This window comes from Epinephelus moara, chromosome 5 (genome assembly GCF_006386435.1).
Source record: "Epinephelus moara isolate mb chromosome 5, YSFRI_EMoa_1.0, whole genome shotgun sequence".
NCBI lineage: Eukaryota > Metazoa > Chordata > Actinopteri > Perciformes > Serranidae > Epinephelus > Epinephelus moara.
In genome coordinates this window covers 27,093,913-27,107,152 of record NC_065510.1, presented here as the reverse complement: position 1 = coordinate 27,107,152, position 13,240 = coordinate 27,093,913, and the positions used below count along the sequence as shown (strand labels likewise).

The window sequence follows — 13,240 nt, the reverse complement described above, 5'->3', positions numbered from 1 at the left end:
AGGAAATTAATTCACAGTCAATGTAGAATAATACCCCTAACAGATAACTCACCTGACTGACACTGGACGACTGTCCAGAAATTATTTGCAGCGGCAATTTGTGCCAGGTCTGATCAATAGGACAATAATTATACCAGAGGACAATAATTATACCACAAGCTCCCTTCATCCCCTCCACACCCACCACTCTCCCATTCTGCTGTTTCTAATATTTCATAATGAGCCCAATACGCTCAGCAGAAGAGAGACGCTTGTTAGCTAATGAAAGCTTTCTTAGCTGGACTGAGCTGCAGCATGAATATACCAGAGCATGCGCGCAGCCCTCCCTACAGACATCACCTCTGCCTAAACAGGACAAGTTTAATTAGTGAATCCCCTCTCTCTCACTCACAATCTCTCACACACACACGCACACACACACTCACACACCAGTGGTTACTGTCAGGAGTGCTATCAGAATCAGGACCAGTTTAATTAACTTTGTGACAATTAAGAACTTCTCAGAGATACGCTCTAATAGATACATGGGGGAAGAGAGGCATGCAAGCAGACGGGATGAGAGAAAAAGGTCTGAAGGCAGAGCGAGGGATTTTGTGTACGTGTGAAGGAGTGTGTGTTACCGGCTGTTGAGTGTGTAGTTCTGCTCTTTCAGAGCAATTTCTCTCTGCTGGATCTGAATCACCTCCCTGGACAGATCCTCTGGTTTCCTACAGACAGACACACACAGAACGGTTAGCATACACATGTGTACACACACTCACACACACTCACAGACTCACACAATGAAAAATCAATATGACTGAGAGAGCAGAGAGGACAGAGAATAGATAAAAACGACGACGTTTCCATATTCTTTTGTTATTCGGCCAGTGGGGAGCTGGGAAATAAAATGACATGAGCAGCAGAGAGAGAGATGAGAGGAGGATAGTGGGCTAAATACTGGTCACAGTTCTGCAAAACAAACTCACTCCATGGGAGAGATTGACAGATTATAAAACGCACACACAAACACACAATGGGAAGGCAACAATGCAGAAGGTCACATACTCCAACAGAGATGCAACACATGACCTCCAAACTGTAAATCCTGGCTGTAACTATGGATCCGTCCAAAAAGTGAATGCCATTATCTCTTTATCCCTTGTGAAATGGGCATACATTATGGGAGCTTAGCTCAAAACCTCGCGGTTAAAATTACACACCTAAAAAGGGATGTCGCTTGCTCTGCAGTGCAACTTGACATTGTGTGCTCATAAAAATATGTCAAACTTCTTACCCAGAGAGAGGTCAGTTTAAGATTGCTTTCCTTTTAACAAAAATAAAGCATGTCATCAAACTTTAGCTTTGACTAGAGACTGTCAGTGGCAGCCTGAGACCTGCAATTGTGGTCCGGCATTAGGCAGTCCGCTGAGTCATGTGACAAATTAGGCATGTGGACAGAAAAGGCTGAGCAGTCGAGGTTAACATCAAGGCTGGAAAACCAGAGGATGCCGTGTGAAAGTTGGGAGGCTTGGATTTATCACCACTTCCAATTCAGCGAGGTGGAGCCTGAGGTATGGAAATAATCTCATGACTAAAATATGAGTTCATGAATCATATGATGGAATAACTACGGTACCCAAAGTAGGTAATTCCACAATGCCCTGAGCACAGAGGGATTAGCCTTCCCCATACGAGAGGCTGTTTAAGTGTTCTGCTGTTTTTTGGGGTTTCGCAGGTCACGAAACGGCCATCTCTGCTAATGTTGCAAATAACAGGTTGGTTGCAGATTACTGGGGGAGATGTCATGAACTACTACAAGGTAACTTCAAGTAAAGACAGGATAGAGCAAGTCTACTGTCAGTCTAGTTTTGATTGGGAAGTGATTTCAAAGTCTTGTTAACATGTTGTGGGTTTAGTTTTAGAAAACATTTGTGATTAGAGCATCTGCCGCCTTTGTCGGTGCGGTGTGTCCTGCACCGTTGGCATCCATCATTCCCCATCAGCTTTATTTTGGCCTATTCAACATGTTGAATCAACGTCAGTAACAGCGAAACCCGTCAGTGAATGAAATCTCTCTGATTGGCAGTTCAGCTCAGTGAACTACAAGAGAAGCGGAAGTGAGAAAAGGTAACAAAAAACTAATCAAGAGGGAATGAGACCAAAAAAGTTGTTACACAAAGTAAGATTATTTTCCTTTAGTCATTGAGCTCTTTAGCAGAAGCATTTCGAGATGGTCTGTGTTACTGTTCACTGGTGCTTTGTTCTGTCAACATTAGATTGTGTGTTTTATGTGCTAACAGGCTAACTGGCTAACTTGTGTCAAGACGGTGTTGCAGTTTCCCTTTTTAAATGAGGATTACAGACTACCGCCATGTCCTGGTGTGGAGAGTTATCTCCTTCCACGCAGGTGCAGAACGTACGTGCTGGTTGACAAACGGCTGAGTCTTTGTGGTGTGTTTGTGTGCAACTGGTCGAGACACGGCGAAGTCAGGCAACGCAGCAAGGGGGCTTCGTCGCGGCTTGCTCTTTTAGTTCCGTTTGGTCTGTCTGGGCCTTAAGACAAACCCATTCTTACCAATGTTCGTGTGTTTTCAGACAGAGTGGCAAATTACTTTTTACTTCTCAAACTTGAAGTACGATGACATCTACTACTTACAACTTGCGCTATCTAAAATACTTCCACATTCCTGACTCTGACGTGTGGACTCCCGTTAAGCATTTTGGCTGTCACCATCTTGGATTTTTGGAGCCAGAAGTGATCATATTTGGAGGGTGGAGCTGTGGATGAGCGAAGGTTGGATCTGACTGAGAAGCCCCGGATACTATCCACAGGCAGCCTGTCACTCAAAGCAGCCTCACCCTTAATTATGCATAACTTTAAGCCTTAATAAAATATTAACAGTTGAGTTGTATAAAAATTCACTGCCGTACAGTTTTCATGAACAGGGAAATTAGCTTTAGAGGCCAAAACCATTTTTGTACCAGGCTGTAAACATGCTTCCTTTTCTGTAAAGTTTAACATGGGGGTCTATGGGAACTGACTCACTCCTGGAGCCAGCCTCAAGTGGCCATTTGAGGAACTGCAGTTTTTGGCACATGCACTGACTTCATTTTTCAGCCCCAGAGGTTGCCACTTGATGGAGACAGACAATGTTCACACCTACAGGCAATTTACAGTCAGCAATTAACCCCACATGTCTTTGCAACAGCGCTAACCACAAACCCAAAGATATTTAGTTTATAATGACAGAAATGCAGCAAATGGTCTTTTTAGAGATTTGAACAAATCATTTTTTGGCATTTGTGCTTGATACATTACTTTAACGAGCAATTATGTTTCTAAATTGTTGCACATTATTCTTCTAGCTTCAATGTTTTGGGAAACACTATAGTGCTCAGACAGAAATTTCAACCGACTGCATTTTTTTTTTAATCATAAAGAACCATGGTAAATCAATTTAGATTTAGAATCAAAATTGTGAAACCCCTAACATACTGTATACACAAACACACACACAGACACTTCAAACTGTATTTCTAACTTCTTTCTTTCTTCTTGAAATACAAACGCGCCAAACAGTCTTAATTTCCTCTTTAGCTGGTGAAAATGTTGCTCAGAAAGAAAAAACATTTCCAGGAAATCTTCCTGTATATTTTCATTATCTGTCCCTCCAATGTTGCTCCACATAGCAGCCTAATTTTAAGAAAATATTTTCATTCCCTTTCTGTCAATCTTACATTGAATTGTCAACCACATGGGTGCACACATAAGCAAACACAATGTTATCAGACTGCGTAACAGAAGGAAAGGAAATAAACACCAGCGACCAGCCAACTGCTGGCAAATTCAAGCTGCGGCTGTGAGGCTTGTCTTCACTCTGCCAGGCAGCCACGCTGATTGTTGTTCGGGAGGGTTAACTTCTGTCCAAAAGTTATTTTCAACTGGCAAAACAGCACAAATGGCTGGTAAGAAACAAAATCTTCATCTACAGCACCAGTGTGTTTACTCCTCATTAACAACTGCTCCACAACATATTCTTTTCACACCACTAATGACCGTCTGGTGACAAAAAGAGTTACAAAATATAAACTAAAGCAAAAGTATTCAGTATCAGTGGCTGGTAGTCATGAGGAATGACTTACACGCCAGCAAAATTAACAAATCAATATTACAAATACACAGCAGTGTGCCAAGACGCTGCCGCCTATATGAAATATTTCATATTTAATGACAGAAAAAGAAGCAGCCTAAACATGTGCTCCAAGATGAAGCTTTGTTTTAATGTCAACATTAATTCACACGCTGTAACATTACTGATGGCACTGTGATGTTATCATTCTGTCACTGTGGTGTCATCCATTTTATTTTCTATTCAAACTTACTGATTTTTAACTCAATGACATGAATCCACATTCAGTTCCACTTGAGCAGTGCTTCCCATACATTCATTTATTTAAGGCGGCTCGGCACAATATCAACATCGCCTGACACATATTGATTTTCTATTTTAAGAACTGTGCATCAAGTCCTCTCTCCCTCTCACTAACTCACTGACAGCAGACCGGTCCGCGTCTATCATTTTTCCAACCTACTTTAGATGAAACCTGCTGCATTCCCATGGAAACCGCCATTACGCGGGTCCCACAAAATGTGATAGCTATGGTACATTGAAAAATAGCAATACGGGACATTGAATTTGATGACTTTACTCTTTATCAGACCCCAAAAGAGACAAGACTTAGCTAGCTAACGCACCCCCGCTGCCCCTACTCTGTGGGAAACACTGTTATGTCACTATTATTTTACTATCTCATAAAACTCATACAATCTACGTACCTGAAAAGATTCAGCACACTGCAAATTATAATGTGACTGCTCAACAGCCTATAAGGCACTCACAATATATGCCACAAATGCACAAATCTCAGTCAATACTCATTTTTAGGCAGCACCGTTGTTCTGGGTGAAATAAAGGTGAACAGATTGCTGAATGAAACGCTCTTAATTTGCATTTGCTTCTACATCACAGGACTGTGTCGGGAAAACAACATCCTGACAATTAAGTCGGCCATTTAGTCAACAGTAAAAACAGCTTGAAGGAGTTTCTAACTGTTGATTTGCAAGCTGCATTAACCTTTACTTTTGATCAGTATGAGCCTCACACATATGGCTGCCCTTTAGAAGCCGTATGTGCAATGCTGGTTTTTTTTGTTGTTGCTGTTGTTGTTCGTTTTGGGGGGGTTTTCCCAGCAAAGGCTCTCAGGCAGCCTGTGACACGGCAGTCTGAACATCTAATTTTTGAGGAGGATTTCAAATATTCAACTCAATTTACCCAGGATGACAGCCTAGTCTGACTTAGATTTTCAGAGAAATGATGGACAGCCCAACCAAATCATTGTGTATATTAAACTGAGATTGGTATTACATTCCTGTGATCCTCCCAGGTCTTTTAATAACTGTAAATTTGACAAACCTTGTCAGGTTCCATAACACACATAACACGAAAATGAAATCTTACATGAGGAAGGATTTCATTTTATAATTTTCACAATAAGTCTACCTTTTTCTTTTTGCCCTGTAGGAAGGTGTAACACACATTTAACACACACAGACACACACACAGTATAAAACCAACCAGATTGACTGTGTGGATGTGTTCCGTTTAACATTCGGTTTACATCACAGCCAGAGTTAATCACAGAGAAAATGGTGTGTGCGCGTGCGTGCATGTGTGCATGCATGCATGCCATGGACAAGACTGCAGTGTTTATAATCTGTCAGATCTGCTCCACTGCTCACAAGGAAACATGCAATCATTCTCTCATTACCAGTTTTGACTGGATGCATTGAGACACACTCAACGCGCTCACACGAGCAGGTATAAAACAAACACACACACCTCTACACACACTGGTGGAATCAATCCACAGTGATGAGGCAAATTTATTTGGAGTGACCACAGCTCCACCTAGTGGTACTCAATCATATTTCATAAAAAACATACTGATAAAACTTTTTAAGTGTCTATAATCACACACACACACACACACACACAGGCACATTTTGACACCGTGTCTGACCTTATGTTGAGTCCAGTCGATTGCCCCAGGTTTTCCCATGCTTGGAGCTTCTCTGCCAACCTCTAAGGATTCAAGAACATATGGGTCACATGTCTATGCATAGGGAATACATTATATTGTTGTTATGACAGCAATGAAGTGCAAGAAAAATACATTATATACCACGGTTGAACAAACAACACTAAATTTTGAAAAGTAGAACTTACTGGCAATTAAATAAATATTAAAAATACCACTACAAACTTCAACCAAGTTTTAAAGTTGAAGTTTTTTCTTGGTTGAAGTTTTAAACTTCAACCAAGAAAAGTCAAAGACATACCAACATGCATCTTAAAATATAATCTGGTGTGATCAGACAATGCCTGTAATGGTGTAATCCAAATGTCTTGGTCAGTCTTTCTTTTTAAAGGTTGCCTTGTACAAACTGGCAAAGGGACAATCGATGAAAACTAGCTTTTTAAGCTAATTCAAGTGCATTTACATGTGTGTTTTTTTTGTACACAATGTTTATTAATGTGCATTGTCCCTTTCAAATAAACTAAACTGAAACTGAAACAGCTCTAATGTAAGTACACATTTATTCTCTTCATTTCATGTTTAGAGTAGTGGAATACAATCATAATATGCTACAGAGTGAAATGCACAATGTAATCTCATAACTACACATAGTGAGTTTACCTCCTTCTCCAGTTCCATGTTGACGAGCTCTTCTTTAGTTTTCTCCATCCTCTCCAGCTTCTTCCTCAGCCCCTCCACCTCCTCTTTCAACAGGCTGCAATTCTCCCTGCTCTCCCTGGACAGACCGCAGTAAACAAAGAAATAAAAACACACAATTAACTTCAAAGCTTGAGACTTGGTGTCTGGTGTAGAAATAGCAAACTTTTGATCCAGGGCTACATTCACACTCAGACTTGATGTTAAAGGGGACCTATTTTGCTCATTTTGAGATTCATACTTGTATTCGGAGTTTCTACTAGAACATGTTTACATGCGTAGAAAAATAAATTCCTCATACTGTCTATGCTGGAACACCTGTCTTCACCCTCTGTCTCAGAAGGCAATGAGTAAGGAGGCAATGTAACTTCTTTGGCTTTACCGCCTCTCTTACGACTGCCTCCTTATACAGTAAAGCCCAGTCTGCTCGGACTGGTCAGCGTTCCATATCTCAGCGTCTCTGCACTGTCATTGCAACCGAGGAATGATGTAAAGGAACACAGCTGCACTGTATTGTGAAAAATCACCAACAAAAACTTCTAAACCAAAATATTTACAGCAAGTTTGCCTACATGTTTCTCCCACATTAGCATGTAGCTAATATGCGGCACAATGTAAGCAGTAGCATGCAAGGAGAAGACGACCATATAGAGAAATCAGTCACAAGTTGACGCCAGCTTGTCTCAGAAAAGGAAAATAAACTGATAGAAACAGAGTTTTCAGAACCATCTGAAGCCTGAGGGTTTAGCTCACAGGAATTACTTTTACATAAAATTACCTCATACAGTATATTTAAAACTTTGATCATGTTTAATATGAACATCTGACGTTGTTATAATATATATATATGACAAAACAAAGAAAAGCAGAATAGGTCTGATTTCAGACATAGTGCGATCAATATTTTAAAACAAATAATTCTGGGAATGAGCAGGTTAATGCAGGAAATAGGGTAACATTAACCTGTAGTGCTTTAATCTGATGTTTCTAAAACCCCATCTTACATATAATTTCTCTCCAAAAACAGGTCAAATGGACTACAGTAACGAAGATGAGCACAGAAGAAATTGGTGTTTTTTGTTTTCCTCTTTTAGCTGCAAATTACAACCTTTGAGTCCTGCAGAGGACAGTCAATAGATGTTATCAACAACGACAGATGTTATCAGAGACGTTACTCTCCAGCATGTTATTACTTAACCCGTTCTGCTTCTTTTCCATGAATAGTCTGAAAACTAACAAAGAGTTGATGTGACCATGAACTGTCTCTTACAATATCTTCAGCAGAATTCTAGTTGTGTAAGCAGCATTATTTTACATCCATTATCTTGAGAAATTTCAGAGTTTCATGCTTTCTGAATTCAGAACACTGCCAGCAGTGGGAAATAGTCCTGTGCATAAAAATACACTGAATGCTGTATTTCTGCACTCGGTCTGTCAAGACTGTAGGTTAACATTTCTCATGTGGCACAGCTTTTCTCCCACTTCCCCTCCTCAAAAGTCACCTGTCACCTAGTGCCTCCTGGGGTGGTGTGATGACCTGCAGTCACTGAAATGTCAAAGGGTTCAGTGCAAAACTTTTGAGCACAGTAGGGTGGCTCTAGGCTGTGGTCTTTAAAAATGAAAGCCTGTCTATTTTATTAAAAGGTGAGACATTTTGAAAGGAATTCCAAATTTAAAAATGTATTTGACCTGAGAAAGGCATTATCATCTCTGAGGCGCTTCAACTCCTTTTCCAGGTCTGGAACCTTGGCCACTTCTGACTTAACAGTCTTAACAATGGCGATGTCTTGCTCCTGGAAGGCGAGACGCCTCTCCAACTCCTGCCAAAACAGGAAGAGAGAAATCAGGCAAATTAAATACCAACGCCATGTGTGTATTTAGTGCAAAAGCATTCAGTGCACTGCCTTTGTTTCACATACAGACATCTTTTAAGAATGAAAATACCTTAACAATTTATGACCTATTAAAAAAAACAAACACGTGAAACAAACATGAAAAAATAGGTTTAAAAAAAGCATTCTGACCTACATTTATAACTTAATGAATTATACAAGTGACATTAACCACCTTTACACCTTGCATTTAAATGTTTGGTATATTTTGAATGTATCTACATATGATTACACCTGATTACATTTACACCTCTTAGTAAAAGGTGTCCATATTGAGATCCGATCACACGATTGTAGCCGTTCCCCACCACTTGCTTAGCCACTGCTTCATAATAAGTGACTTGGTTGTGATATGAACTGCCAAGTTTCACTTGTATACTTTAGTTCCCCTGCCCCATCCTATCAGCAACTACAGTATTATAATAAGAAAACTTTTTTTTTTTACTATTTATAAAAAAATACAATTGCATAGGTTCCACATAATGATATTGATCCACCAGGCAAAAATGCTGTCATCACAAACTGAGATTGCAGAGTGACCAAAAGTAAAGCCTACCTTAATCTTGATGATGTGCTCTGAGCTGGACGACTGGGCATCTTGGAGACTTTGGCAAAGCTGAGAGATTTCCTGATACTTCCTGATTAGAATACCAAATCAGACAAAAGTGTGTGGTCAGCATTTATCGTATGCAGTACAGCTTGATACAGAGCTAGGTAAGCTGGTAGTCTCTGTATGTTTCCGTACCTGCGCTGTAAATCTAACTGTTCCTGCAGTTCTTGGTTCTCCAGGGTCTGAGAAGAAATTGTCGAGTCTTGGTTTAGATTCTTCTGCTTCAGTTCTCTGATCTCATCCTTCAACGAACTGATGGTCTGGGAACAGATTACAGAAGTAAGCCAACATAAGACAGGAGACATGAAGGGCTGGGCATCAAACTAAGTACTGTTAAGGGTACTGACCAAATTACATCAGTGCTACCCAGTACCTATGAAAGTAAAATTAATTCATGCCAAATTTCTGTACTTTAGAGCGCATCTGGGTGACAGAGTAACTTAGAGCATTGACAGGACGAGAGAGACTGACACGTCACCCCTGCAGCTTGTTCAAGTCATAGAGTCAGGGCGATGGCAAGCCGAAAGCAGTCCAAGTGAAGTTAAACTTTTCAAAACTCAACCCTGACAGTGCTGGCTCCGAGACACACATGACACACGATGCCCTGGTGACAGACTGTGACAGGCTGAAAGTTGTAGTGCAAGTTTCGGAGGGGTTTTATTTTGTGTGGTGTGTAAAATGTTCTAAATAAATGCGGTCGAAAGTTATGAGTTGCACCTGAACTTATGAAGGTAATATTCTCTTTATTGCAGCTCATCACAGATTTGCTCCTTCTGTTCTTACTTTTCACAATAAAAGCACCCATAACCCTAACCACATAGAAAGAATCACTGCTTACCAGAAGGACCTATAATTCACTCCTAGCTTTTCGCTAAGAAACAACTCAACAAAATAGCTTACATATATAACAAAACCTTCTAAATAAATAATTATACGTTAACTGAGACCTTTTTATTTTCTACAACCAAAATTACATTTTTTGTTTATACAGCAAGAGTAGATACATAAATAAGGTACCACTGGGTACTGGTCCAGTGCCGTATCAGTTCAAATATGAAAGGTATCCAAACCAAATGACCAGAGTACAACTGCAGTAAGTGTGTGTGCGAGTCTGTGTGTACCTGGTTAGCCGTGTTCAATCGAGTATCTCGTTCCTCCAGTTTCCTGTTCAGGCTCTCCAAGTTCTTTCGGAGTGCACGATTTGCCTCCACCTGCTCGGATAGGTTCTTAGCTGCCTCAGTTTCTCTCTCCTCCAACTTTTTTATTCTCCCCAAGAGATCCTGGTTCCGGTCGACCTCGTGCTGTAACATGACAGGATAGAAAACAGGTTTTATTGAATGTCTTCGCTGATGCTTTTTAGTTCTTGTGAGACTCTCTGGACAAGAGAGGTGAGGAAAAATCCTGTTTACTAAGTTTATGATGGAACTTAATATTTGAGTTCATCGTCACCATAAGAGTCATTTGTATCATATGGATGTGTAGGCATGCATGAAATGTACCTCCAAGTCTCGTGCGCTGTCTGAAGCAGCCTTCTCCAGTTCAAATCGAGCTCGCTTGTGACTCAGCTCCATCTGCTTCTTCTCCTGGTCCAGCTGAAGGTAGCGATTCTTGGAGTGAACCCTCTCTGCTGCCTCCAACAACTAACAGGAGAGACAAGTCAGTGAGTGCAGAAGGTTGCATGTTAAACACACAGTGTACAGTTGATGCTGTCAGTTTCTGTATACCTCCATGCTGCGTTTGTACTGACTCTGCAGGACTCCACTCCCTGCTGGGTGCTCTGACAGCCGCTGTGGAGGTTCAGTGCGGCTGATGAAGGAATTGAAGGACTTCAAGGTTGTCAACACTGTGGTGTCGTCTTCTAAATCCATTTTGAGAGTCACTGGTGTTGCAGTGGTCAGATGTAAGGTTCAGAGATAAGACAAATAGTAAGTTAAGTTTGACTGCGGGCACTATTACAAACAACACAACATGGCTATGTCAGCTATTGCTTAGTCAGAATACACATCAGACAGACAGATAACACTGCATTATGTTAACGCTCTACTTGCCACAGGTCAGGTTCACCGGCTCAACATTTAAAACTCCAAAGCTAACAGTTAACGCTAAATAAAACATAGCCATGTAACTTAACGGTACCTGGCATTAGCTTCATGCTCGCTAACACACACAGCAAAATAAGGTGTCCAAGCTAACTTTTCAGCTTTTAACAAAAGCTAATGTTATGTTGAGACATTATGTAAAGTATCAGTGGCACTTTTTCGTTCATGTGTCCGTGTTTAGCGGTTTAAACTGTTGTTATCACTTCTGTGTCACTACAGGCTAGGCTCGAAGCTAAGTTAAATCTACAGTGTTAACGTTAGTTTCTGTAGTTATTCAGAAGGTGTTAGCAAGCTAGCAAACCTAAAATAACCAGCTGGCATTAAACCTGGGATTACAGTCTCGCTTGGAAACACATGTCCTCACCTCAGAGTTGTTTGTGAAGAGGTTAGGTTACTTAGAGGTAAGTTATCTGCTAGCGTGCTAGCTGCAGATACTCACAGAAATCCCTCCAGTTTAGCTCGAATGAGATGTGGTATTATCGCGAGCGTTCTCGTCGTATCGCGAGAGTGTCAGTTGCAGCCTTTTCTTTCAGTTTTTTTTTATGGTTATGGAGAAATCAACTTTACACTAGCATTATAGAGCTGTTTTACAAAACTGAACACATATTTCTACGCTGATTAACGAGTAAGATTAGTTAGTAAAAGTATGTAAGCGTTTTAGGCCGCAGATGAGGAACTGTTTATGACAGTTTTTATGCTTTTTTATGATGAAGCAAGACATAAATCCACCTTCAGGCGAACAGAGTCAGAAAGAACCACCAGGAGGACTAATAATCAGTTCACTAAAGTAATGAAGATCATTAACATCGTCATCACAGCTGTCATATATTCAGGTATGTCTAATCAAACTGAGGAAATAAAAACAAAACACGTTGGAAAATACAGTAGGCCCACACAATTTTATTTCCATCATCAGTCTGGCGCTTGTATGTGATAGAATGTGTGACTTATTGAAAAGAAAATGTAATGGCATAGTTTGTCCCACAGAGAGCAGCACTGCTCTACTCATCAGTTTTACACAGCCTGATGAGGAAACTGGTCACTTTATAATAATGCGCAATATTCTTAAGTGTGAGCAAGTGGATATGGATATTGAACCTGCACAGCAGACTGATCTGGTGCTGGTGGCATTCATTTGGTACTGACATAAGGCACATGGACCCAGGTGTGCTATTGATGGCGCAGTTTTAAAGCTGAGCTGATTGTCATAGATGAAATTTGGGTCTATGTGGACCATGATGCCCTGTCCAGAAACACTCGAAATTCATGTTTAATTAATAACAGCCGTTATCAAGCCTTTTGACTAACAATGACTCTGATTATTATGCATCCAGTTTGCTTCTACATGAATACTTAATTGATTCCCACAAGGAAATCCACCCTCTGATTTGACAGTCACAGCGAAGCGCCTGAGGACTAACTCTGGTTCTGTGACAAGTGCTGTGGTCCAACCAACAGGCAGAGTATTTCATATACCTAGAATACATTAATGTCTTTTGATGTGGTTAGAAACTGGAAGACTCAGAGGATTTATGTAAACATAGAGGAGAGAAAAGGCTCAGGAAGAACTGAGGCCTCACCTGGAAGATGAAAGTACCAAACAATCATCAAAATGTAGTAGACAAGACATCCAAGGATTTTATTTTACAGTATTTCATTGTCTTGCTGTTAACAGGAAGCGGTCACGCCACCTCGTCAACTGTAGACTCTGTTGATTGGGCTGGGAATTACAGAGTGCCTCACAAAACGATAGTGTCCCGATACATTGCCCATGATAACAATATTATCACAATACAGCGATTTTGCGATATTGACACATAGCAAGATAATCATCTATGATACATCACAATATCTGTGTAACT

At 40.6% G+C, this 13,240-nt stretch overlaps 1 protein-coding gene across 2 annotated transcripts in view; it reads right to left on the bottom strand.

The window, feature by feature from the left end:
- mad1l1 (mitotic arrest deficient 1 like 1) overlaps positions 1-11,864 on the bottom strand; it is a 75,667-nt gene extending 63,803 nt beyond the window's left edge. For both annotated transcript variants that reach the window (XR_007569969.1, XM_050044792.1), the window contains exons 1-10: positions 11,743-11,864; positions 11,004-11,158; positions 10,779-10,919; positions 10,401-10,580; positions 9,415-9,539; positions 9,226-9,307; positions 8,467-8,597; positions 6,742-6,856; positions 6,064-6,125; positions 621-707 (exon numbers count right to left, since the gene is read on the bottom strand). Coding sequence is in view for 1 of the 2 variants with exons in the window: in XM_050044792.1 (XP_049900749.1) it covers positions 621-707; positions 6,064-6,125; positions 6,742-6,856; positions 8,467-8,597; positions 9,226-9,307; positions 9,415-9,539; positions 10,401-10,580; positions 10,779-10,919; positions 11,004-11,147 (1,067 nt within the window). In the remaining variant the exon portion in view is untranslated. The remainder of the gene's footprint in view (positions 1-620; positions 708-6,063; positions 6,126-6,741; positions 6,857-8,466; positions 8,598-9,225; positions 9,308-9,414; positions 9,540-10,400; positions 10,581-10,778; positions 10,920-11,003; positions 11,159-11,742) is intronic.
- Positions 11,865-13,240: the final 1,376 nt, after the last annotated feature.